The sequence below is a fragment of the Centropristis striata genome, chromosome 14 (assembly GCF_030273125.1).
Source record: "Centropristis striata isolate RG_2023a ecotype Rhode Island chromosome 14, C.striata_1.0, whole genome shotgun sequence".
Taxonomy (NCBI): Eukaryota; Metazoa; Chordata; class Actinopteri; order Perciformes; family Serranidae; genus Centropristis; species Centropristis striata.
In genome coordinates, this window is record NC_081530.1 from 36188790 (window position 1) to 36213339 (window position 24550).

Below are 24550 nucleotides of genomic sequence, written 5' to 3' on the forward strand. Positions count from 1 at the left end.
GAGAATAAAATGTTCAGTCTCTCTGAATTTTGAGTAAAAATGTAATTGAAGAAAACATTTCTCAGGTTAACTTTAGCTTCTTTCATTTCAACGTTTTTCTATCAAACCATATGAATACATCAAATAAATGTGCAGTCTTTACATCAAATACATTTTCTGTTTTTTCCTCCAAATCTTAACATTTTAAAGTTTCTCATCATTCCTGTTTGAAAGTGTTCTTTCCTGTGTTGTTGGTCTCTGATGCTGAGGAGGAAGAAAGCAGAAAACATGTTATACATCAGCAGAAAGGGGAGGGACACACCTGTAGTCAGGTGGTTTCACAGAAACAGATTTGGAGACAAACAGCTGAGTCACTTAGACAGCAGTGAATTATTGAGAAACATGTGATCTTAATGACTCCGTCTTATCAGATGGTTACATCAGATGGTGAATGATTGAAAGCACCTGAACTACCTTGTTAACCCTCCTGCCTCCTTTTTGACCCCAAATCATTTTCATCAACCATTAACCCATTTAAGGCTGGAAAGCATTATCGCATTTCTACCATTAAAACCTGTTGGGGTGCTGTTGTGTTATTCTACCATTAAAACCTGTTGGGGCGCTGTTGTGTTATTCTACCATTAAAACCTGTTGGGGTGCTGTTGTGTTATTCTACCATTAAAACCTGTTGGGGCGCTGTTGTGTTATTCTACCATTAAAACCTGTTGGGGCGCTGTTGTGTTATTCTACCATTAAAACCGGGCACGCTGTTGTGTTATTCTACCATTAAAACCTGTTGGGGCGCTGTTGTGTTATTCTACCATTAAAGCAGAAAGTGGATACATCATTTTGTAGTATTTGTAGTTTTTTCCACCTTTTTTCGGTCTCTTGGCCAATGAAATACATCAGAATACATGTGGGAGTGTCAGAATGCATCATGGGACTTTTCCAGAACTGAAATCATGGTGGAAGACGACTATAGCGGAGGAGCTCAGCAGTAAGTGACGGAAGAGATCTTGATGAAAACATCGCTAAAGCAAAGTCCAGATCAGCAAATTTTATTGCTGATCTGGACTTTGAACCCTCAGAACCAATCAACAGGATTTATGGATGGGGAATATGTTTTTTTTTTTTTTAAGATTCTTTTTTTGGTATTTTTCATGCTTTATTGATGGTGACAGATAGAAAGGGGGTGACAGAGGGACGCCCCGAGGAATATGTTTTTAGACGACATATTTTCACCAAAAAACAGACAGATTTGTGGCCATCTGGAGATAATAACAATAATAATACTAATTGATTGTGATGATGATATAAGAAATCAAGACTGTTTATGTCTGAAATTACTTTATGCGTCTTTGAGTACCCTGAAAAGTGCAATATAGATAAAATGTATTATTATTATTATTTATTATTATTATTATTATTATTATTATTATTATTACAGTAGGCTAATAAGAACTATGTCTATTTCTTATTCACACACTCACATACACACACACACACACACACACACTCACATACACACACAAACACACACACACTCACATACACACACTCACGTACACACACACACACACACTCACATACACACACTCACTCACACACACACACACACACCTACACACACCCTCACACACATACACACACTCACATACACACACTCACACACACACACACACTCACATACACACACTCACATACACACACACATACACACACACACACTCACATACACACACTCACACACACACACTCTCATACACACACACTCACATACACACACTCACATACACACACACACTCACACACACACACACACTCACATACATACACTCACATACACACACACACTCACACATACACACACACACTCACATACACCCACACACACATACACACACTCACATACACACACTCACACACACACACTCACATACACACACTCACATACACACACACACATACACACACACACACACTCACATACACACACTCACACACACACACACACACACACACACACAGACATACACTCACATACACATTCACATACGCACGCACACATTATTTCCTAATTCTGTTCTTAAATGTATCACTTTAAAATATATTTACAACTGATATAAAACAAACCTTTGTTCCTTTTTGATATTTCCATACCACTCCTTACACTGTCATAGATAACAAACCAAACCATAAAAAATGACCTTCATGGCCGTTGAGATAACAACAGTACAGATAATAGATAACAGAGTTCAGCACCACATCCTGCTGCTCATTCCTACAGCGAATACATTTCCCACCCGCTAGCCTCTCCCACCTGATCAGCCAAACTCATCTCAGGGAGAATCTCATCTTCCCCTGAGTCTTCAGACTCTGCCTCCTCTACAGAGGACGTGTTGGCTGGATTAAGAAGTTCCTCAAAGTCTTTCCACCGTCTGAGGACATCCCCAGGTTGGGTCAGCAGGTCTCCTCCCCCGCTGAACACAGCTTGGGCCAAGCCCTGCTTTCCCTTCCTGAGTCACCTGACAGTTTTCCAGAACCTCTTTGAGGCCGACTGAAAGTCCTCCTCCATGGCCTCCCGAATTCCTCCCATACCCGAGTTTTTGCTTCAGCGACTGCTGCAGCTGCAGCCCTTCTGGCCGAACGGTACCTGTCTGCTGCTTCCAGAGACCCCTCAGCCAGCCAAGACCGAAAGGCCTCCTCCTTCAGCTTGACGGCCTCCCTCACCACTGGTGTCCACCAGCAGGTTCTTGGGTTGCCGACACGACACCGATGGCCTTCAGGCCACAGCTCCTACCAGCCGCGTCAACAATTGAGGCTTTGAACATGGCCCATTAGGACTCCATGTCCCCAGCCTCACCCGGGATGCTGAAGAAATTCCCACGTGAGCGTTGAAGTCTACCAGAAGAACTATAGAGTCCCCAGGTGGTTCCCCTGCAGGACACCACCCAGAGACTCCAAGAAGGCCGGGTACTCCGACTGCTGTTGGTGCATAAGAACAGACAACAGTCAGAGACCTTCTCCTCCTCTGGTTCCTCTGGGAGAACTCCAACACAGCGGAGCTCAGCCGCCCACAGCCTCTCACCCTGGGCAACAACAGGAGAGAGTCCAGCCTCTCTCCAGGAGTTTGGTTCAGAGCCAGGCTATGTGTGGAGGTGAGACCAACTATTTCTAGCTGGTAACGCTCCACCTCCTGCACAAGCTGGGGCTCCTTTCCGCCAGCGAGGTGACGTTCCACGTCCCCAGAGCCGCTGGAGCCGGGGGTCAGGGGTCAGCATGCCCAGGTAGCCTCCTTCACCTGCTTCCCGGCTCACACTGCACCCGACTCTTAAGCCTAACTCTGTGGGTGGTGGGCCCACAGGTTGGCAGGTCCACGTGATTTCTTCGGGGTAAGCCCGGCCACCAGGTGCTCGCCTGTGTGCTGCCCTCTAGTCTGGTCTGGCTCCAGGAGGGGGCCCTGGTTTACCCGTGCCGAGCGAGGTACTCTATCTTTTGCATCATTTATTTCCTCTTTAAACTGTCTTTTAGAGTCCAACCAGGAACTGGAGGAGACAAAGGCGTGGACACATTTCTCGGCGTCTGACAGGGAGAGTGTGGGACGAAGTTTGGTAATGCTCCTGAGGTGGTAGTTAGTTCTTGCACAGGTGTTTAACTTGGGCCTCCATGGTCAGGTGAAGGCCCATTCTGAGCTGTTCAACTCCTTATCATCAGTTCTTCATCCACAGCTCTGTCTCCTGCAGGCAGGTGGTCAGCTTCCAGGATGGCAGGAGTGCAGAGGGGGGTGGATTTGCATTTAGGTAAGGCTGAGTCTCATCAGCATAGCAGTGGAATTGAATTCCATGCCTTGCTGATGACACGGCCAAGGGCCCATCAGCAAGTCGGTTGTGGCCCTGATCAGAGCTGTTTCAGTGCTGTGTGCAGAGCAGAAACCAGAATGACATTTTAATTCATTGTGTTGCAGATGGTCGTGAAGTTGAGTGGAAACTGCTTTTTCCAGAACCTTGGAGATAAACAGAATGATGGAGATGGGCCTCTACTTGGCAAAAACATCTGGGTGTCGGGTGGGTTTTTTCAGGAGTGGTTGTTATGACAGCAGTTTTTAAGGCAGATGGAACATGGCCGGCCTGTGGGGAGAGATTATTGACTTTGGTGATGAGGTGATTTATAGCAGAGATGTTAGATTTGGGGAATCAGGGCTGTGGCTCAGCAGTCCGGGCAGGTGGAGCTGAAGAGAAAGTGGATAGTGTCAACTTTTGCTCTAAATAAGGCAATGAAGTTGTTGCACTGCTCCTCTGTAATGTTGAGAGTGAGTGGTCACAAAATGACCAATCATAAGAGGCCTTGGTCAGCCTTGGCCCCGCCCCCAATGTGTCAAAAGTCCTCGGTCCGCGTGAGCAGAGCTCCACTGCGAGCGAGCATGGGGGAGAATCTGCTTCACACGGTTGCTGAATATGTGCACGAAGATCAAAAAAGTGGGGGCGCAGTTGAAATAATGCGCGTGCAGATGTGTTATCTCTCACGCGACTTTTCACTCAAATATGACGCCATAGAGCCGGTCCAGAGCGAGCTGACATGAAGGATAAACACTTTACTGTCATTCTTTTTCACTTTGCAGTATAAAACTCTTACCTGCAGAGAGGAGATGAAGTGTTAACTTTACATGGACCCTCCACGTGATATAATCAAATTGCGTCGCGCCGAAAATGTATTTGTTGTGTCGGCGAAATTCACAATACAATGCCCTTGTATATTCATTCATTCAGCCTCTCCGCTTATCCGGACTCGGGCCGCGGGGGGCTGGAGCCGATCCCAGCTGACGTTGGGGGAGAAGCGGGGTCCACCCTGAGCAGGAGCCGCTGAACTGGCGACCCTCTTGCTGTGAGGCAAGAGTGCTAACCACCACACCACCGTGTAGCCCAGTAAATATTACATTACATTAAAAAATAATCTGTTTCCAATCAATAATTCCAGTCTAATACCGGAGGACCTCGGGTCTTCTCACTCACAAACTCACAGAACGTGTCTCTGTGGAATATCAGAATAAAATGCCCTTTGATATTTACTGTACAGTAATTATCCAAGCGCATTTTATTATGAATTTCGCCGACACAACAAATACATTTTCGGCGCGACGCAATTTGATTATATCACGTGGAGTGTCCATGTAAAGTTAACACTTCATCTCCTCTCTGCAGGTAAGAGTTTTATACTGCAAAGTGAAAAAGAATGACAGTAAAGTGTTTATCCTTCATGTCAGCTCGCTCTGGACCGGCTCAATGAATTTACCATAAATATCACAATACGGGCGCACTAAATGGGCGACTGGTTTTACTATGGAGAAGTGAACGACGGCAGGAACCAATCAGGAGGAGGATCAGTGTCCAATATGTAGCTACCCTTTCCGGTTTGATGAATTGCTGGTGTGCTGTGGTGAAATGCTGGCGCGTTTTGGTGAAATGCTGGCGTGTTGTGTGAATTGCTGGTGTGTTTTGCACTTCAGGGCCACCGTATTGTAGTGATGGTTCAGCAGTTTTTGAGCTCATGTTTTACTTTTCTACAGGAAAATCTCACCCAAATATGACCACATTGTCTGCAAAGTTCTGATCCAGCCAGGATCTCCTGAAGTCTGGCAGCTGATACCAAGGAAAGAGAACATTGGAACTCTGACAAAAATGACTCTAGGTGAAAGAAATGTGACAAAGATGAACAAAACCATCTTACTTGTGGGTGAAACAGGAACAGGAAAATCTAAACTGGTCAACGCTCTGGTGAACTACGCCATGGGAGTGAAGTGGGAGGACGATGTCTGGTTTCAGATCGTAGAGGACGAGAAGAAAAGTCAATCAGAGAGTCAGACATCAGATGTGATGGTGTACCAGATCTTTGGTTTTGAAGATAAAACTCTGCCCTACTCTCTGACCATCATCGATACTCCTGGATACGGAGACACCAGAGGGCCCGAACAAGATGCCATTGTCAGTGAACGATTATTTGACTTGTTCCACTCAGATGAAGGAGTTCATGAGATGGATGCGGTGGGTCTGGTGCTGAAAGCCAGTGAGAATCGAGTGAGTGACCGACTGATGTACATCTTTGACTCTGTGGTGTCTCTGTTTGGAAAAGACATGGAGAAGAACATAGTCGCCCTCATCACACACTCAAATGGAAGAAAACCTAAAAATGTTCTGGAAGCACTCGAGACTGCAAACATTAAGTGTGCCAGAAACGATAAGAATCAGCCTGTCTACTTCCTGTTTGATAACTACCAGGATGAAGACAGGTCAGAGGACCCAGAAGAACTTCAACGTTCAGATGAAATATCAATGAAAGGCATGAGTCAGTTCACAGACTTCCTGGAAAAATCTGCACCTCAAAGGCTGGAGACCACTGTAGATGTTCTGAAGGAGCGAATCAGACTGGCAGCCTGCATCAACAACCTGCAAGAGAGGATCGAGTTCATTGAACTGAAACAAGAAGCAGAATTTACTATAGAAGTAGAGGAGGTCTACAAAGTAAAAAAAGCGGTCGACAGAGAGTGGAGGGTGTTGGCGTTTGGGTTAAACTACGGAGCAGCAGTCTGCTGTACTGTCTGTGAGGAGAACTGCCACTATCCATGCACACTGGCCTGGTATCCAGAACACTGTGAGGTCATGAAAGGGGGCCACTGCACTGTGTGCACCGGGAAGTGTCTTGCATCAGTTCATGTGAAAGATTAAATGTGAGGGAGAGTGTCGTGATTCAACACATGTGAAAACTTTCTGGATCTATGAGCCCAAGACAAGAACAGTTCAGAAGACCAAGCAACAAATGAAAGAGAAATATGAAAAGGGCAAAGCAGAAAGTGAGAAGTCAACAGACCTTTTGGAAAACCTGAAGAAGGAAATAGAAGAACTTCAGAATAAAAAGGATGAGTGGCTGGAAGAGGCCTATCAGCATGTCCTCAGTCTGGAGAAGATCGCCCTGAATGTTAATTCAGCTTCAACTCACGTCCACCTGGACTTCCTGATTCCTGATATATATATATATATATATATATATATATATATATATATATATACATATAAAGCATTTCAACATGTGAATCAGTTTGTCCAGAAGAGCTGAAGTCAGAGAGAAATATTCTGCTGTGTTGAACCCAACAACAATCCAACTTTAATGCTGCGTTCACTGCATGATGTACTCTGATTTAACCAGCGTATATTACTATCAAATGGGATGTACTCTTATTTAATCACCGTACATTACTATCAAATGGGATGTACTCTTATTTAACCACCGTATATTGCTATAAAATGGGATGTACTCTTATTTAACCACCGTACATTACTATCAAATTGGATGTACTCTTATTTAACCACCGTAAATTACTATAAAATGGGATGTACTCTGATTAAACCACCGTACATTACTATAAATGGGATGTACTCTTATTTAACCACCGTACATTACTATAAAATGGGATGTACTATTTAACCACCGTACATTACCATCAAATGTCACCTGCTTGTATTTGATGTAACCACAGTATATCACTATTAAACCCTGGTGTCTTCATGTGTTTGCATGCTTGTAGTGACTAGTTGAACTATGTTGATGACCTGTTCCAGGTGGAAGGCTTTGATTCATTTCTATTGTAGCTGAATGTACTGACAGTAGATCAGAGTCAGAGGGGAGCTGCTTCCAGTCCACCTCCTGCTGTTAACACACTGATGTCTGTCTGAAGGTGAATCAATACTAATAAACTCTGTGAAATCACTTCACTGGATCATCAGCATCTTTTTCTCTCTGTTCAAGTTTCTTCTCTGAACGTCTGTTTCTCTCTGTTGGTTTATTGTGAGCAGCAAGAAGAGAAACACTCATCTTTCATTAAAGTGGTCGCTGTACAACTGGAAAGTATATCAGTGATGAATCTGCTCACATTTATCACCAAATGTATAAAAATCATCATTTAGTGGTTTGAAAATGTCTCAACACGCCCTCTGCTGTTTAAAATCAGCATGAACCTGGGTCATTTTTTGGACATCCCATAATTTGGTGTTTTCTGTCATTTCTGGCCATATTATGCTCTAATATGTATCAACAGACTATAATTGACTTATTTGAAGCATTTTTAGGCATTTTAAAATTTGAGGAAACTGATAAACTGACTCATAAAAAAGAGACACGAGTACGTTTGTACGTAGAAATGATGCTGTGATAAAGGATATAATTACATTATATATCTATAATATATATTATAATATGAATATATATGAACAATAAGACCCTGAGGCTTCATATCCTGATTCATTTTCATGTTTTCTTCTTGCTTCAGAAACTTTTCAACAAACTGTTTCTCATCAGTTTATTTTGTCAGAAACAGAGAAAAACCAAACCAAACATATTTACAGTCGAACCCTAAATTAATAACTAGAAAATTTCCTCTGGGGAAATTCTGAAAGGGCCACGGGGGCTACTGCCGGTGTGTGTACACTATGATGAGATTCTTGAGAGATTTATAACTATGCCCTTTAACCTTAAAATGTGTGTGTGTGTGTGTGTGTGTGTGTGTGTGTGTGTGAAACGTGTTTGTGTGTGTATGTGTAGCGAAAATCGAATAAAGTTACCTGTGTGTGCATGTAGCTAAACACTTAACTCTTAAGTATTTAGCTAAGTAGCTTGCTAAGCTAGCCACTTAGCTAACTTCTTGGCTAAGTATTAAGCCAAGTACCTTGCTAAGCTAACTACTTAGCTAACTTCTTGGCTAAGTAGTTAGCTATATAATAACACAAAACCTTTTTTCTTCATGAAGTATGAGAGGCTAAATGGAAATAATGATCTGTTAGATATTTAAAGAATACTTGGAATATCCAATCAATCACACAGCAGCATTAGCTAACATGGGAATGAACGAGGGTCATGTTGTGCATTAGAAGGGTTAATGACTTAATTAATTAATTGATTGATTAACTCGTTAGTGACTGTAGCTAACGAGCGTCGTCATGGGAACCGACCAGCTGAAGAACTTGGTACTGTTGTAGAACGGTTCTCCGGCGAGTCCAAAGCTCACGATGAGCCCGAAGGCCCGCGGACGCCTCCGCCGCCGCCGTGCCGCTCTGAGGCCGCGGCTCCGAGTGGCGGCACGGCGTGGCGTCCTCCCGCGCCGGCGCCGCACGCCGGTACGCCACCGGCTTCCACTGCAGGAACCCCAGAACCTCAGAGGACCCGTTCTCCACCGACAGCCAGCAGGACACCTGGGGGTCAGAGGTCACAGGTCAGCACCTCACACCTGGGGGCCGACTTAAGGTGGACCGGCTGATTTAAGGTGGACAGACTAATTTAAGGTGGACAGACTGATTTAAGGTGGACTGACTGATTTAAGGTGGACCGGCTGATTTAAGGTGGACGGACTGACTGATTTAAGGTGGACTGACTGACTGATTTAAGGTGGACAGACTGATTTAAAATGGACACACTGATTTAAGGTGGACAGACTGATTTAAGGTGGACTGACTGACTTCAGGTGGACTGACTGACTGATTTAAGGTGGACAGACTGATTTAAGGTGGACTGACTGACTTCAGGTGGACTGACTGACTGATTTAAGGTGGACTGACTGACTGACTGATTTAAGGTGGAATGACTGACTGATTTAAGGTGGACAGACAGACTGATTTAAGGTGGAAAGACAGACTGATTTAAGGTGGAAAGACAGACTGATTTAAGGTGGACTGACTGACTGATTTAAGGTGGACTGACTGACTGATTTAAGGTGGACTGACTGACCCTGCTGAAGACGACGGCGGTGCTGTACAGGGCGCTGCTCTCTGGCTCCACCTTCAGGCTGCCGCCGATGTCACGAGCCCCAAACTGAGACTCATGCAGCCGGCACCAGCTGATGCCGCTGAGTGACCGGGTACCGCCAGCGCGACGGGATCTGGTATGAGGGACACAGACTTACCTGCACAGGTGTGGATATTCTCACTATGGATGGAGCAAACGAACGGTGAGGCAAAAGCCAACGTGTTTTTGCAATAATTACAGAACTCAGAATCAGGGTTTATGTTCACTTCTGTTGCCTTAACGTTACGACGTCTGTGTAAGGTCACTTTTAGTTATTGCTGTCAGTTATTATGATTGGCTCATATGTTACATTATTCCTTCTTGAGGAAAACAAAAACAAAATACAAACTTAAAAACAAGAGTCACAGGCAGTCTTTAAAATGTGTTTTGTTTCTTACTACTCTTCATGTCTCTTGTTCTTTATTTTCTTGGAAAACAGGTTTTAAATGCTAATTACCTGATTTATAAGGAGTGTTCACCACTCACTTCCAGGAGGGTGGTGAGGGGCTGACATGGGGGATAAGGTGTTAGTTCCCTTTCTCAGGTGCTTTACTGCATGTATAGGCTCCTTCCTCAGCAGCTCTGCTGCCATGTGGGCTTTATATTACCCTTTTTCTTTGGGGAAGGCAAAGCAGGGAGTTCGGGGGGTATTTTCTATCAGTTTGGTTCACGCTGTACTCATTTTATTTTGTTTGAATACAATGGCATCTTGCATTTTTATGTTGTAGGGGTGTCATGGGTGGCCCAACGAATGATCATATGATGACTAACATTATCAATCTAACTTCTTGGAATGTCAGAGGTTTAAATAACCCATCAAAGAGAGCCAAGATATTCTCTCATTTACTTGATTTGCATGCTGATATCTTGTTTTTGCAAGAGACGCATATTAAACACACGGAGGCCTCAAAACTTAGGTGTAACTGGATAGGACAAATCTTTAGGTCAACCTTTACAGCCAAGGCACGTGGTGTGGCAATTTTGATCAAAAAGAATATTCCTTTCCAACACATCTCAACCAAATCAGATCCAAATGGTCGTTTCATAATAGTGACGGGCAAAATTTTGACTGTTCACGTTACCCTCATTAATTTATATGCACCAAACTTTGACAACCCTGGCTATTTTCGAGGTGTCTTCCGTCTGATACCTAGCAACAACCAACTTGATTGCAGGTGGTGATTTCAACTGTGTTTTAGATACTTTTTTGGACAGGTCCTCCCCCCGCCCAGTTAGTCCTTCAAACTCCACAAATGTCCTAAATAATCTAATGAAGTCGCTTAATCTGGTTGATATGGTTTTTTCTCACAAGTTCATAATACATACACAAGGATTGATTACTTCTTAATTGATTCTAAGTTGAAAGCAATAACTAAGTCATCTAAATATCACAACATCTTCATTTCAGACCACAGCCCAGTTTCTGTAGGTATGGACTTTGGGTGGAAAAAACCCCACTATAATTGGCGATTCAAGTCTTCTCAATGACAAAATATTTTTGGAAAAATGCTCACTTTCGATAAAGGACTATTTATCTTTTAATGATACAGGTGATGTTTCAGACTCAACACTGGGAGGCCTTGAAGGTTGTGATAAGAGGTTTTGTTCTATCCTATGAAGCTGCACAGAAAGAACAGAGGAGACAGAGGTTGTCAGTTATAGACCCACAGCTTTCCCTCCTTGAAAAACAGTATGGAGAGGCTCCATCCTCACCTTTATTGAAGGGAATTGTTAAGTTAAAGCATGAATATAACTGTACTCTCTCTCAACAAATCAATACTTTATTGTTGAAAGTGAGGCACAAACTATTTGAGTTGGGGGATAAACCTGGCCCTCTTCTCTCACGCCAGCTACGAGGGGCGCAAGCTAGCAGGGCTATTTAATGAGATAAAAAATCAGACAAGCTCTCTTGTTACAGACCCTGTTGAAATAAAGAAGTGCTTCAGGGACTTCTATGAAAACTTATATAAATCCCAAAGTCCTGCAACAGAGGAGGATATTCTAACTCTGACGCTCCCTCCCGCTTCCTAAAATAGACTGCGATGCTCAAAATGAACTTAATGCTGAAATTACATTACAGGAGGTTGTCACCGCTATAAATGAATTTCTGAGCGGAAAGTCACCTGGTCCGGATGGCTTTGGCATTGACTTATTTGACTAATTGTAGAAAATGGGATGATTTTATCTTTTGAGGAGCTCAGAAAGAGGTATAGTTTAAATGCCAATGCTTTCTTAAAATATGCACAATGAACATCAATATTGTCAAAATTCCCAAGAGAAAATTTGGATTACAATGTTGAAATAGATAATAAATTGAGAGGTTTAGTATCGCACAGAGGCGTAGTCTCGGGTCTATATAAATTATTAATATGCTCCTCTTCAAATCCTAACGCCCACACTCAGCCACAGTGGGAAAAGGATTTAGGGGTCTCATTAAATTCAAAACAGTGGGAAAGAATATGGAGGGACCCGGCAGCCATTTCCAAATCGGTCAGATTAAGTCATACAAATGAAAATTCATCATAGAGCATATATCACACCAGCAAGAATGAAAAAATAGACCCCAGCTCCTCTGACCTCTGTTGGCATGGGTGTGGTCAGGTAGGAACTCTGATCCACATGTTGTGGCATTATCCGGCAGTTAAATCCTTACTCTGATCCACATGTTGTGGCATTATCCGGCAGTTAAATCCTTCCTTTGATCCACATGTTGTGGCATTATCCGGCAGTTAAATCCTTCCTTTGATCCACATGTTGTGGCATTATCCGGCAGTTAAATCCTTCTGGGAGGATGTGGTCCATTCAATGTCACTCATGCTGAAGTTGGAACTCTGTCCTTGTCCTCTCATTTGTTTGTTGGGGTACAGGGCTGCACCACTCAGGTCAAAGAGAGATAGGAAAATAGCAGGCCGAGGCTTTTTGGTTGCTAAATGAATGATTTAGATGAATTGGAAGACACGTAAGAGAAATTGTTTTTCAAAAGAATCATGGTTACTTGAATTTTTTGATCTCCTTGGAATGGAGCGAATGACCGATTTGATGAATGATGATCATTTTGGAATGAATTGGGAACAAGTTATGGGAATTATCTCAGAATTCCAAATGTGAGATGAGGAAGGAGCCTTGCTCTGCAGCCCTGTAAGAGCCCACTGTCACATTGTCACCTCGTTTCCATGTAAATTAACTTGAAAAAGATTATGAAATGAACATGATTTTGAAAAGAACAATTAATTGCAATGGTACAGTACTTCTACAGTATTTCTCTGGATTTTATCAGTTTAGTCAGAAAAAATCAAGCGAAGATGAAAAGTGACAGAAAGTTTTAATCTAAAGAAGAACAAACTTTATTTTATTACTCCAGTTTTTATTTTAACACGTTTGTGTCTTCAACATTCGACAAAAATATATAAATCTGTAGCAATCTAGAAAAAAGGACAGAAAAAATATATTATTTATAGGAATATAGAATATAGAAAAGAAAAAAATATACGTATTTAGTCATTTTGTGTCTATTGGTCATTTTAAGGTGTTTTTTTGGAAATTTTACATTGTTTTTGGGTCATTTTAGTTATTTTTTTTTGTTATTTTGTGTATGTCTTTGTCATTTTACATCTTTTTGTGCAACTTTTGGTAATTTTACGCAGTTTTTTGGTATTTTTGTGTGTTTTTTGGTATTTCTATGTCATTTTTAGTCATTTAGTCTGGAGTTTTTTAGTCATTTTACTTCTTTTTTGGTCGTTTTGTGTCTTTCTTTCTCTTTTAGTGTCTTCTTTTCGTCATTTTACATCATTTCCTGTCTGTTTTTAGTCATTGTGTGTGTCTTTTGGTAATTTTACACCGTTTTTTTGTCATCTAGTGTTTTTTTTATCGTCGATAGCTTTTAGTTTGCAAACATGTTTGTGTTTTTGTCAGTTTATTTTTTGCAGAAATGGATTTTCTGGGTTCTTAGAGAGAGGAAACATCGGATATTAAACCTGAAACAAATGTTTCTCCACAGTGTTAAAACTAAATAAATGACATAAACGTTAAAACAATAAATATATACATAGAATCATTGAATAAAAATAAAAGGTGATGTATAATTCATCTCCTGTATGAAGAGCTGAGGATGTCTTCCTGTTAGTGACGGAGCCACAGCGCCTCCCAGAGGACACACAACAACACAACAACACAACAGCAACACAACACAACACAGAGATCTACTGTCAGTGTGGACGGCTAGTATAAAAAATGAAAATAAAAATTAAAGAAAGAAAAAAGAAAAAGAAAATATGTAACAATATAAAAAAAACTTAAATTTTAAAATGAAAAATAAAAGAAAAAAAATGAAGAAAAAATACAAATAAAGAATATATTTGTATGTATATATAGAAAAATATAAATCCTAGCAATATAGGAAATAGTAAAAAAAAATTTCATTTATAGATATATAGAAAAACGAAAAAATATATATAATTTATAGAAATATAGAAAATTTATAGAAATATAGAAAATAAAAATAAAAAATACACACACATGCATATATATATATATATATATATATACATGACAATCCTAGCAATATAGGAAATAGAAAAAAATATCTAATATTTATAGAAAAGAGATAAAAAATTTAAATTAAAATAATAATAATAATAATAATAATAAATAAAATTAAAAATTAAAATAAAGAAATAAAGGAATATATTTGTATGTATATATATATATATATATATGTTAATTCTAGCAATATAGGAAATAGAAAATATATATATATAACATTTATAGAAATATGTGTGTGTATGCGTGTGCGTGTGTGTGTGTGTGTGTGTGTGTGTGTGTGTGTGTTAAATACATAAACACAATCAGGAAAAAGCTGACTCCTCAGTAGATTTATGGGAATTTATATATTTATTTAAGAGGATACACACATTAAAATACATTTAGATGTTCTTATTTATATATTATAGTATATTATATTATTTTATATTGTCTTTTATTGTATTATATTATATTATATTATATTATATTATTTTATATTATATTATATTGTAGTGTATTATATTATATTATTTTATATTATATTATATTATATTATATATTATTTTATATTATATTATATCATATTGTAGTGTATTATATTATATTATTTTATATTATATTATATTATATTATATTATATTAGATTAGATTAGATTAGATTAGATTAGATTAGATTAGATTAGATTATGTGTTATTATAAAACCAGTCAGCAGGTGGCATCATAACCTCTGTTATGTTTGGTTAAAAATATCACTGGATGACTTTAATACTGAATAAAACTTTAAAATGAGACTTTTCTCAGGCAAGTTCTGCTGTTTTAACAAGCGTCTGTTTTCTAAGACTTCTCTGACGATTTATTGGCATTTATATATTTATTTAAGAGGATATACACAATAAATACATTTAGAAGTTGTTCTGTATTATTTGTCCCGTTTTTTTTTGGAAATTCTATGTTGTTTTTTGGTCATTTTACGTCTGTTTTTAGCCTTTTTGTGTGTCTTTTGGTAATTTTACGTAGTTTTTTAGTCATTTAACATGTTTTTTGGGGTCATTTTGTGTCTTTTTTGGTAATTTTACTTCATTTCTTGGCCATATGATATTATGTGTTATAATAAAAGCAGTCAGCAGGAGGCGTCATAACCTCTGTTATGGTTCTTATTTCTCTATCAGCTCAGTTCAGACTGTTGAATTAACACACAGGACGACAAACACCTTTACACAGGTAACAATGATTCAAAAGTCACTATTAGTGTGTTAAACTGCAGGAAAAAAGATGTTTTCACGTTTGTTTAGGCTGCAGACAAGGCCGCTTTAATGCACGGGCTTACCTGGGCTGAAGCCCAGGGGCCTCCCAAGTTCAGGTTCACGATGAGCTGAAAAGGTCACATTGTTTTGTAACTTGTCAGGTTTTCTGTCAATCACTCTAATTGCACGTTACGTCACGCAATGTAACGTAACTTACGTGGCTGCTGATTGATCTAAATTAGGAGTGACCCACGTGCCCCCATCATAGACATGTATATATATATATATATATATATATATATATATATATATATATATATATATATACATGTCTATGGCCCCCATAGCCTATGGCAGGTGGATGTAGCGGGGGGAGCAATATGTGAGGCGCTCCATCAAAATGAGTCGGAAGTCGCAGCCGCCCGTTCTTGTAAAAACACGTTTAAACATGAAAAAGTGATTTAGGGCTGTTTTGGGGTTTTATGCGTTTTGAATAAATAAAGTCTCAGCTTTAAGACAATGTTAACATTAATATGAAATTCAAATGATAAGTATAGTTTTTAAGCTCTTAAACGTAGCGTTGTCAGAAAGTTTTTGGCGGCACACAGACGGGCTGGATGACGTGGTTCAGATAGTGGTGAAGATCGCTGGCTTAACTAGATGGATTAATGTGAGGAGAACAATGAAAACTTTTCAATTTAATCAGAGATAGAGGTGCTACTGTCACACCGCGGTGAGGGATGTCTTGTCTTGGGTTTTTTGTCTTGTGAATTTACGGTTTTATTTTGAAAAGTAACTTCTGGTTTTATTTTGAAAAGTAACTTCCCTCTCGTTTCAGGTCACTTGCCCTTCCTCCTGTGTCAGGTCTGGTGTCTTCCCTGATTCCTGATTGTTTCCACCTGTGTTCCCCTCCCCCGTCTGTATATAGTCTTTGTCTTCCCCTGTCCTTGTTGCCAGAGGATTTCGTCGTCCTGTCAAATACCTCCAGCCTTGTTCACAGTCCTGTCTCGAACCAAGTTAAGTGTGTCAAGTTTTGTTTGTTGAATACTTTTCCTCTGAAACAGAGTGATTTTTTGTTCATAGTTTTCTGGTTAGCTTCTTTTATTTTCTAAGTCTAAGTAATTTTTTGTAGCATTGTTTTCCTCCCTTTGGAGCGTTTTTTGTTTGTAAATTTTGTAATATAAAATAGAGTAGATAGTTTCTTAGCCTGTGTGCTTTTCCTCTTCGGAGTGGTTTTGTTTTTGTTTCTAATTTTCATAGAGTATTTCCTTTTAGATCAGAGTAGGTTTTTCCTCCTTCGGGAGCGCCTTTTGTTCTGTGTTTGTTTTGTGTTCTTGTTGTGTCTTCGGACCTCCTAGAAGTTCATAGCCTGTTTATTTATCATTGCTGTTTAAAGAGAAATCTATTCAGATAAATAAACCTGTCATTACCGCTGCCTATCTGCATCTGACTCCTCCTTTTTGCCCAAGCCTGACATGTGATGATAACTGGACAGAGTTAATTATGGACTATTTCACCACACCGCTAGGTGAGGAGACGAGAGGAGAGAGAGACAGCGGGACCTCCGGCTAGGACGCTAACGGTCCGGCTAACGTTAGCCGAGATAATGACGGAGAGAGTGAGTTTTGGAGGAAGATGAGGAGGAAGATATTGCGCTCATGGATGAGCCGATGGTAGCATACAATGTCTCTGACTGTAGTTATCTAAAGGAGGACAATGTCTCTGACTGTAGTTATCTAAAGGAGGACAATGTTAAAGAGACTGTGATAGCTCGGGAGTACAAGTGGAGCCGCAAACTTCACCACGGCGGCGCCTGCTAGCTGCTGTTCACCGCAGGAGACGTGAGAAGATGCGACCTAGTTAAAGAGACGACTGATGGTAAGTTCTTATAGTGGTTATAGCTAATAATCCTCTTTTTCTCTGGTAATAAGGGCTAATAAAATCACTAGAGCAGGCTAATGTGTGATAACGTCAGGTGTAACGTTAGCCCAGGTGGGCGTGTCTCAGGTGTCTACTGTCTCCTATAAATTACTTTTATTAACATAATGAGGAAATCAGTGTTTCATTCACTCAAAAAAAGTGGTGTTTGTGGGGTGGTCCGTAGCGTAGTGGTTTACACAGGCGCCCCATGTATAGAGGCTACAGTCCTCGCTGCGGTGGAGCCGGGTTGGAATCCGGCCTGAGCTCCCTTTGCTGCATGTCCTCCCCTCTGTCACCCCCTTTCTATCTGTCTCTCACTTTCAATAAAGCATGTAAAAATGCCCAAAAAAATAATCTTAAAAAAAAAAAAAAAAAAAGTGTTGTTTGTGAACATAATCCAGGCAGTGATTACCTTATCACCTCATAACTGAGGCTAATTATTAGACAGTAATATACAAACATAATTTGTAGGAGACAGGGTTGCTGTGAGACACAAAGGTGAGGAGATCTTCAGGCTATAACAAAATAAACAGCCTAAAGTATGGTTAATGTATAGTAAAAGTATTGTTTAAAAGATCTGATATGGTGAATCATAAACTGTATATGGTGAATATGTTATGTTTCTGAATATGGGGCTGTATTAATCCTGTGCTGCAGTCTGTCTGTCAGTGAATGATCACATTGAAGCAATAATACAGAAATGATCAGGCCTCATTCAACAATTCAACATCCTGTGAAGCTCCATACGACTCTATGAGAGGATGCAGTGTGAGAAGCAGCAACACCAGAGGACTGCCTGCTTCCTTGATGCATGTGACGGTTTAATTATGAAATAATAATGAACAAATATGAAATAATAAATATATTCTGTATTATTATATGAAAAGGGACATTGTCTGTATATATATTTTTAACTGTATGGATATGAACTTGTAAGTAAGTTTAAGTACATGTGGCTCAATATTTGATATTTTATAAATATTCTTTATATTAATATTTTTAAAGTATTATTATATTTAAATACCCATCATCATATATTCTGTATTACATCATATGTACAGTATATTTGTTCACATTTTATCATTATTGTATTCTATGTTTTGGATACTTGTCTACATGGGCTTCTAGGCCTGTACTGTGTTGTGTATGTGCTCGTGTATGTGTGACAGTATGAGTAGACTACACATACAGATGTGGGGTTTCACCTTTGACCCAAAAATATTGTGTTTATTTGGAGTCTAGTCTTAATAAATGTGTTTTAATGTGAAACATGATGAATCTGTTTCATTTCCTTTAAAGCCCTTTTTCTCTAAACTAATGTTTGATAACAGTGGAACTTTGGATGATCATATCTCATGGAATATTTGGCGTAGAAACATAATGTTGGTATTGACATGAAGCTAAGAGTCTCCTCTTTATATACATATCAACATCTCTAAATGTGTTTCTGGCTCAATGTGACTCATTTTGGTGGAGCAGGTCACAAATGATATTATGTGTTATAATAAAAGCAGTCTGCAGGTGGCGTCATAACCTCTGTTATGGTTCTTATTTCTCTATCAGCTCAGTTCAGTAATTCTGTTGAATTAACACACAGGACGACAAACACCTTTACACAGGTAACAATGATTCAAAAGTCACTATTAGTGTGTTAAACTGCAGGAAAAAAGATGTTTTCACGTTTTCACGTTTGTTTAGGCTGCAGATGATACTGAACTGAGTTCATTTTACTTCTTTTTTGGTCATCTAGTGTCTTTTTTTAGTCATTTTACTTCTATTCCTGTCCGTTTTAATCATTGTGTGTGTGTGTGTGTGTGTGTGTGTTTTGGTCATTCTAAGGTGCTTTTTTGGAAATTTTACATTGTTTTGGGGTCACTTAGTGTGGTTTTTTAGTAATTTTACTTCTTTTTTGGGTCATTTTGTGTCTTTCTTTATCATTTAGTGTCTTCTTTTAGTCATTTTACATATTTTTTTGGTCATTGTGTGGCTTTTTAAAAGTCTTTTTACTGTTTTTCCTCTCCGTTTTTAGTCATTTTGTGTGTCTTTTGCTCATTTTAAGGTGTTTTGTGGAAATTTTACATTGTTTTGGGGTCATTTTAGTTATTTTTTGGTCATTTTGTGGGTTTTTTATCATCTAAAACCTTAAAAGTAACATTTGAACAACTCTTCATCGCTTGTTGTTCGCGGCACCGAGCGGCAGCGGGCTCACTACTGCCCCCCTCTCCTCCTGTGGCCGGAGGACAGAATGCACCCGGCGACACAACAAACGTCTACAACGGACACAAAAGTGAGTTTTATTCTTTATTGGGAGTGTTTACAACCCGTTTTTTACATTTCTCTAACAGAAAAGACTGTAAGGATGAAGACTAGCTGGTTAGTTTGGTTTTGGTCCGTCTGGTTAACCGGTAAAAAGGCTCCAAACAGCCGCTTCCCCGGACTTTCTCCCGGTGTTGCGGTTGAACTGGTTACCGGTTTAACTGGTGACCGGAAGAGCAACAGTTAAACACAAATAAAGAAAATACATGGCTGCTCTCTGTATCTACTTATTTTATTATGAAGTCTGGAGTCTTTATAAAAGTCTACATAAAAAGGTTGAAGTGTGTTTTAAACCACAGACGTTCATTTGGCTGAAAGTCACCAAGTTACCATGGTCACCAGTTAAACCATAACACCTGTCAGCCACTGAGGTTAGCATTAGCATTAGCATAAGCTAAATAAAGTGTTTAAAGTTACAATAAACGGTCAGTTAGAGTAAATAAATCCATGTAAACTGTTCAGGTAATGTCTAACAGTCACAGCAGCTCATATGGGATTATTATTCAAGTTTAAACGTCACTTATAAACACAAATTGACCAAAAAAAGATGCAAAATGACCAAAAAAATGACACTACATTTTCGAAATAGACACAAAATTACCAAAAAAAGACACAAAATTATCTAATTGACCAAAAATATATTGAAAAATGACTAAAAAAGACACAAAATGACCAAAAATTGATGCAAATTTACCCTTAGTAGATGGAAAAATGACTAAAAAGACACAAAATGACCAAAAATAGATGAAAAAATGACCAAAAAATTACACAAAATTATTGAAATAGACACAAATTGACCAAAAAAGACACTAAATAACCAAAAATAGATGTAGACATGACCCAAAAAATGACAGAAAATTATCGAAATAGACACAAAGTGACCAAAAAAGACACTAAATAACCAAAAGTAGATGTGAAAATGACAAAAAAAGACACAAAATTATCGAAATAGACACAAATTGACCAAAAAAAGATTCAAATTGACCCAAAATAGATGTAAAAATGACAAAAAAAACACAAAATGACCAAAAATGTATGTAAAAATGACCAAAAAATTAGACAAAACTATCAAAATAAACACAAAATTTTGCATAATTTTACTTCTTTTTTTGGCCATTTTGTGTTGTTTTTTTGTAATATTTGTGAAATTGTGACACTTGTGAGCATGAATTCAGTTTTATTCACATTTAAAACAAATAATTGATCAGAGAAACTCAAACAAACAATAAACACCCTGAACTAGCTGGTGCGGTCAGAGGGTTCAACCAAACTACTGCAAGTATTCCTTTGTTTCTGTTAAATAACAACCATAACTTCTACTAATAATCTGTCAACCAACAATTTAAATTTTAAGTGCACACTCCCAAAATATGAACAAGTTAATTCCTTTTTCTGTTTTTTAAAGAACTTGATGTGTCATTTTCAATATATATATATATATATATATATGGGTCAAAGACGAATAAGGATTTAAAATGTGAAAATATATGAAAGTGTCTAAAAATGCCTATTTAAGCTCTTTCTATGTTTATTAGACTGTTCTGTATACAACTCAACAACAGAGAATAACTTTAAGAATGAAATTTGCATATTTTTTGTGGATTGTATGCAAAATGTATGAAAAATGTCCTTCCCGGGTAACGGGAATGGATTTTAAAATAATTCAAATTTCTACCATTGTTAGCTTATAAAAGTTAATAGATATCAATTTTTAGAGTTAAACAAACAATTACTGCTCAGAAAAACATAGTTTTATCAAAAATGTTTGCGATATATTTGGTTAGTTATACTGGAATGGGCTTATTAGGTGCTCTTGATCGTACAATCTTTCATGCCAAAAAGAGAAGAAAACTGGAAAATGTATTAGAATACTTTAGAGTAAAGGCAAAAATATTTGTCATTGTATCCTCAACTCAAGAAAACCTGATTGTGTAAGATAATATTACATTTTAGCTTAAATTACTTCACTGCATCACTGTTACCCGGAGTGACATGTTGTTATCCAGGAATGACGTACTGCAAGATTTCAAAGTTTTTCACTACTCATGAATATATCTTTTCAACAGTCATACATAGTACAAAGGGAGAGACACTGAGAACTGTTAAATATTTGAAAAATAATTTTTCAATCTTAATTTCAAAAACAGAACTGACTGTTTAACAGAAGACAAGTCAGGTCGAGAAAGAAAGAAAGAAGGAAAGAGAAAGAAAGAAAGAAAGAGATGGGGTCAATTTGACCCTTGAGGACGGTATGAGGGTTAAATGTAGGCATTTCATAAATTAATTTTGCTGGCATTTCATAAATTGTGTGCGGGGGGTTAACGACTCTGCCTTTTGAATGATCACAAATGAGGCCTCCAAACAAATCTTCATAACTCAAAACTGAGGGTCTCACTATGTAAATTCATAAATTTTCAGAAAGAGTAGGACCTGATGTATAGGGATGTACTGTATAAAGTGTTCATGTAGTATGAAATATGTGGACATGTTCATAGTTCAAACTTGGAAGAAGAAGGAAATCTTAACTGTTTCTATCATGAATTGAAGAAAAAATACAACTTAACATCATAAAATATCAGACACACATAAGTCTATTATTAATATAATATAACAATATCAACTTGATGCTTAAAAAATATGAAATAAAATACTATATTCATCAACATGTCCATTGTGGATAACAGAGGACATGTCCTGGGTAACAGAAGATCTTCGTTATCCAGGGAGGACATATTGTTATCCAGGGAGGACATATTGTTATCCAGGGAGGACAAATAAGCTATTTTCCTGCCAAAACTTGGCCAAACAATGGCCTAGATAACTAAAACATAACGTAGTCTTCATCACATCAATGATAGATTTCACATGGAAAAGCCATTTTTTAAATAATAAAACCAGCATATGTTTTATTAGCGTTATCCAGGAAGACACATGATTTTAGGACATCATACACCAGTGACCAAAAAGGTCCAAATATCAGCATTTAAAGAGAGACTTATTGACCTTTCAAGAAGTTGTCTGGGTCCATCAGAGTCTTCTTGATTATGCTGTAGCTGGTCAAATGACTACAGAAATGCTTTATGGGTAATGGTGGAATTTCAATGTCTGTTACCCAGTGAGGACATTAGGGAAATCCAAAAATGCGGACAAAAGTATTACTTGTGTAAAAATGTAAAAAAGCCTCTGGTTGTTACTGTATTAGTAGGTATTATTGCAAACAACACCACAATTATGCCCAAGTAGATTATGTATACATTTCTTAATTTTTTTTAATATTTTGTCAAATTTTTATAGTTAGATTTAAGCCCGGACGTTACTCAGGAAGGACATTTGGGTACTTTGGAGCACCATAGCTCCTTAAATGTTTATTTCTTACAATAGGTAATGATATAAGTAAGTAAAGAGGAGTGAGTTGGAGAACATAATGTAGTGTTTTAAAATGTTTATTTATTTATTACATAATAAATATGCTTCGGACCCTGAAATTGAGACGTCTCGTCTTTGACCCATATATATATATATTAGTTACTGGAGAGAGAGAATATAAAGTATTCCATCTCTGCCAATAAATCCTCCACACTGATCCATTAACGTCCCGATCAAACATCTTGAGTCTGAATCACACCGACACACTGTTATACCTGGAGTACACACACACACACACACACACACACACACACACACACAGGGCTGATTGTGTCTTGTTGCAGCTGCTGTGACGCCTCCATCACACATTAACATTAACATCCTGTAATAACACAGCTGTCTGTCACTGCAGCTGGGACACACACACACACACACACACACACACCCTCTATAGTGTGTGTGTGTGTGTGTGTGTGATAATTTGAGGTTTGCAGTGATTACAGTCTCCGTCTCCTCGTTCTCTCAGAGAACAACAACACTTCAAGTTCTAACAGTGTTCAGTGTTTTAAAGCTGCAGCCAATAATCAGTTCATGTTCATATCAATATGTTTAATATCTGGCAACACATTTCATCAGACAGATTCATCTTCTGTGTTTCTCAGAGCGGATTTCAAAACGACCTCAAAGAGACACAAAAAACGTCCACAAGGAAACAAAATGAGCGAAGGTGACGAAATGTTGTGACAAAGAGACACAAAACGACAAATAAAAGACACAAAATGTCCACAAAGACACAAGACGACTACAAAGAGACACAAGTTGACCACAAGGGACACAAAACAACCAAAAAGACACTCAAGACGACCACAAAGACACACAAGACGACCACAAAGAGGCACTAAATGACTACAAAGAAACGCAACACAACCACAAAGAGACACAACACGACTGCAAAGACACATGACAACCAAAAGAAACACAAGCTGACAACAAAAAGACACAAAACAACCAAAAAGACACTCAAAATGACCACAATGACACAAAACTGCCACAAAGAGACACATGACAATCACAAAGAGACCCAAGACGACCACAAAGAGACAAATGGCGACTACAAAGAGGCACTAAATGACTACAAAGTAACACAAAATAACTGCAGAGACACAAGATGACAACAAAGAGACACAAAACAATCAAAAAGAGCACAAAAACACATGACGACCACAAAGAGGCACACGACGACTACAAAGAGGCACTAAATGACTAAAAAGAAACACAACACAACCACAAAGAGACACAACACGACTGCAAAGACACATGACAACCGCAATGAAACGAAAGCTGACAACAAAAAGACACGAAACAACCAAAAAGACAC

At 38.7% G+C, this 24550-nt stretch overlaps 2 protein-coding genes across 2 annotated transcripts in view; both read left to right on the forward strand.

The window, feature by feature from the left end:
* Positions 1–2826: 2826 nt before the first annotated feature.
* LOC131984446 (uncharacterized) lies at positions 2827–6996 on the forward strand (the record flags this gene model as incomplete). Its single annotated transcript, XM_059349262.1, has 5 exons — positions 2827–2866; positions 3511–3590; positions 3694–3779; positions 5543–6494; positions 6694–6996. Coding segments are annotated over exons 1-5 (1461 nt in total), but the record flags the coding sequence as incomplete, so codon positions are not given.
* Positions 6997–19720: 12724 nt separating this feature from the next.
* The window catches only part of LOC131984615 (cortexin-2-like), a 25908-nt gene continuing 21078 nt past the window's right edge, over positions 19721–24550 (forward strand). Inside the window, exon 1 of the mRNA XM_059349504.1 lies at positions 19721–19777. Coding sequence (XP_059205487.1) covers positions 19736–19777 — 42 coding nt within the window. The 5' untranslated portion in view covers positions 19721–19735. The remainder of the gene's footprint in view (positions 19778–24550) is intronic.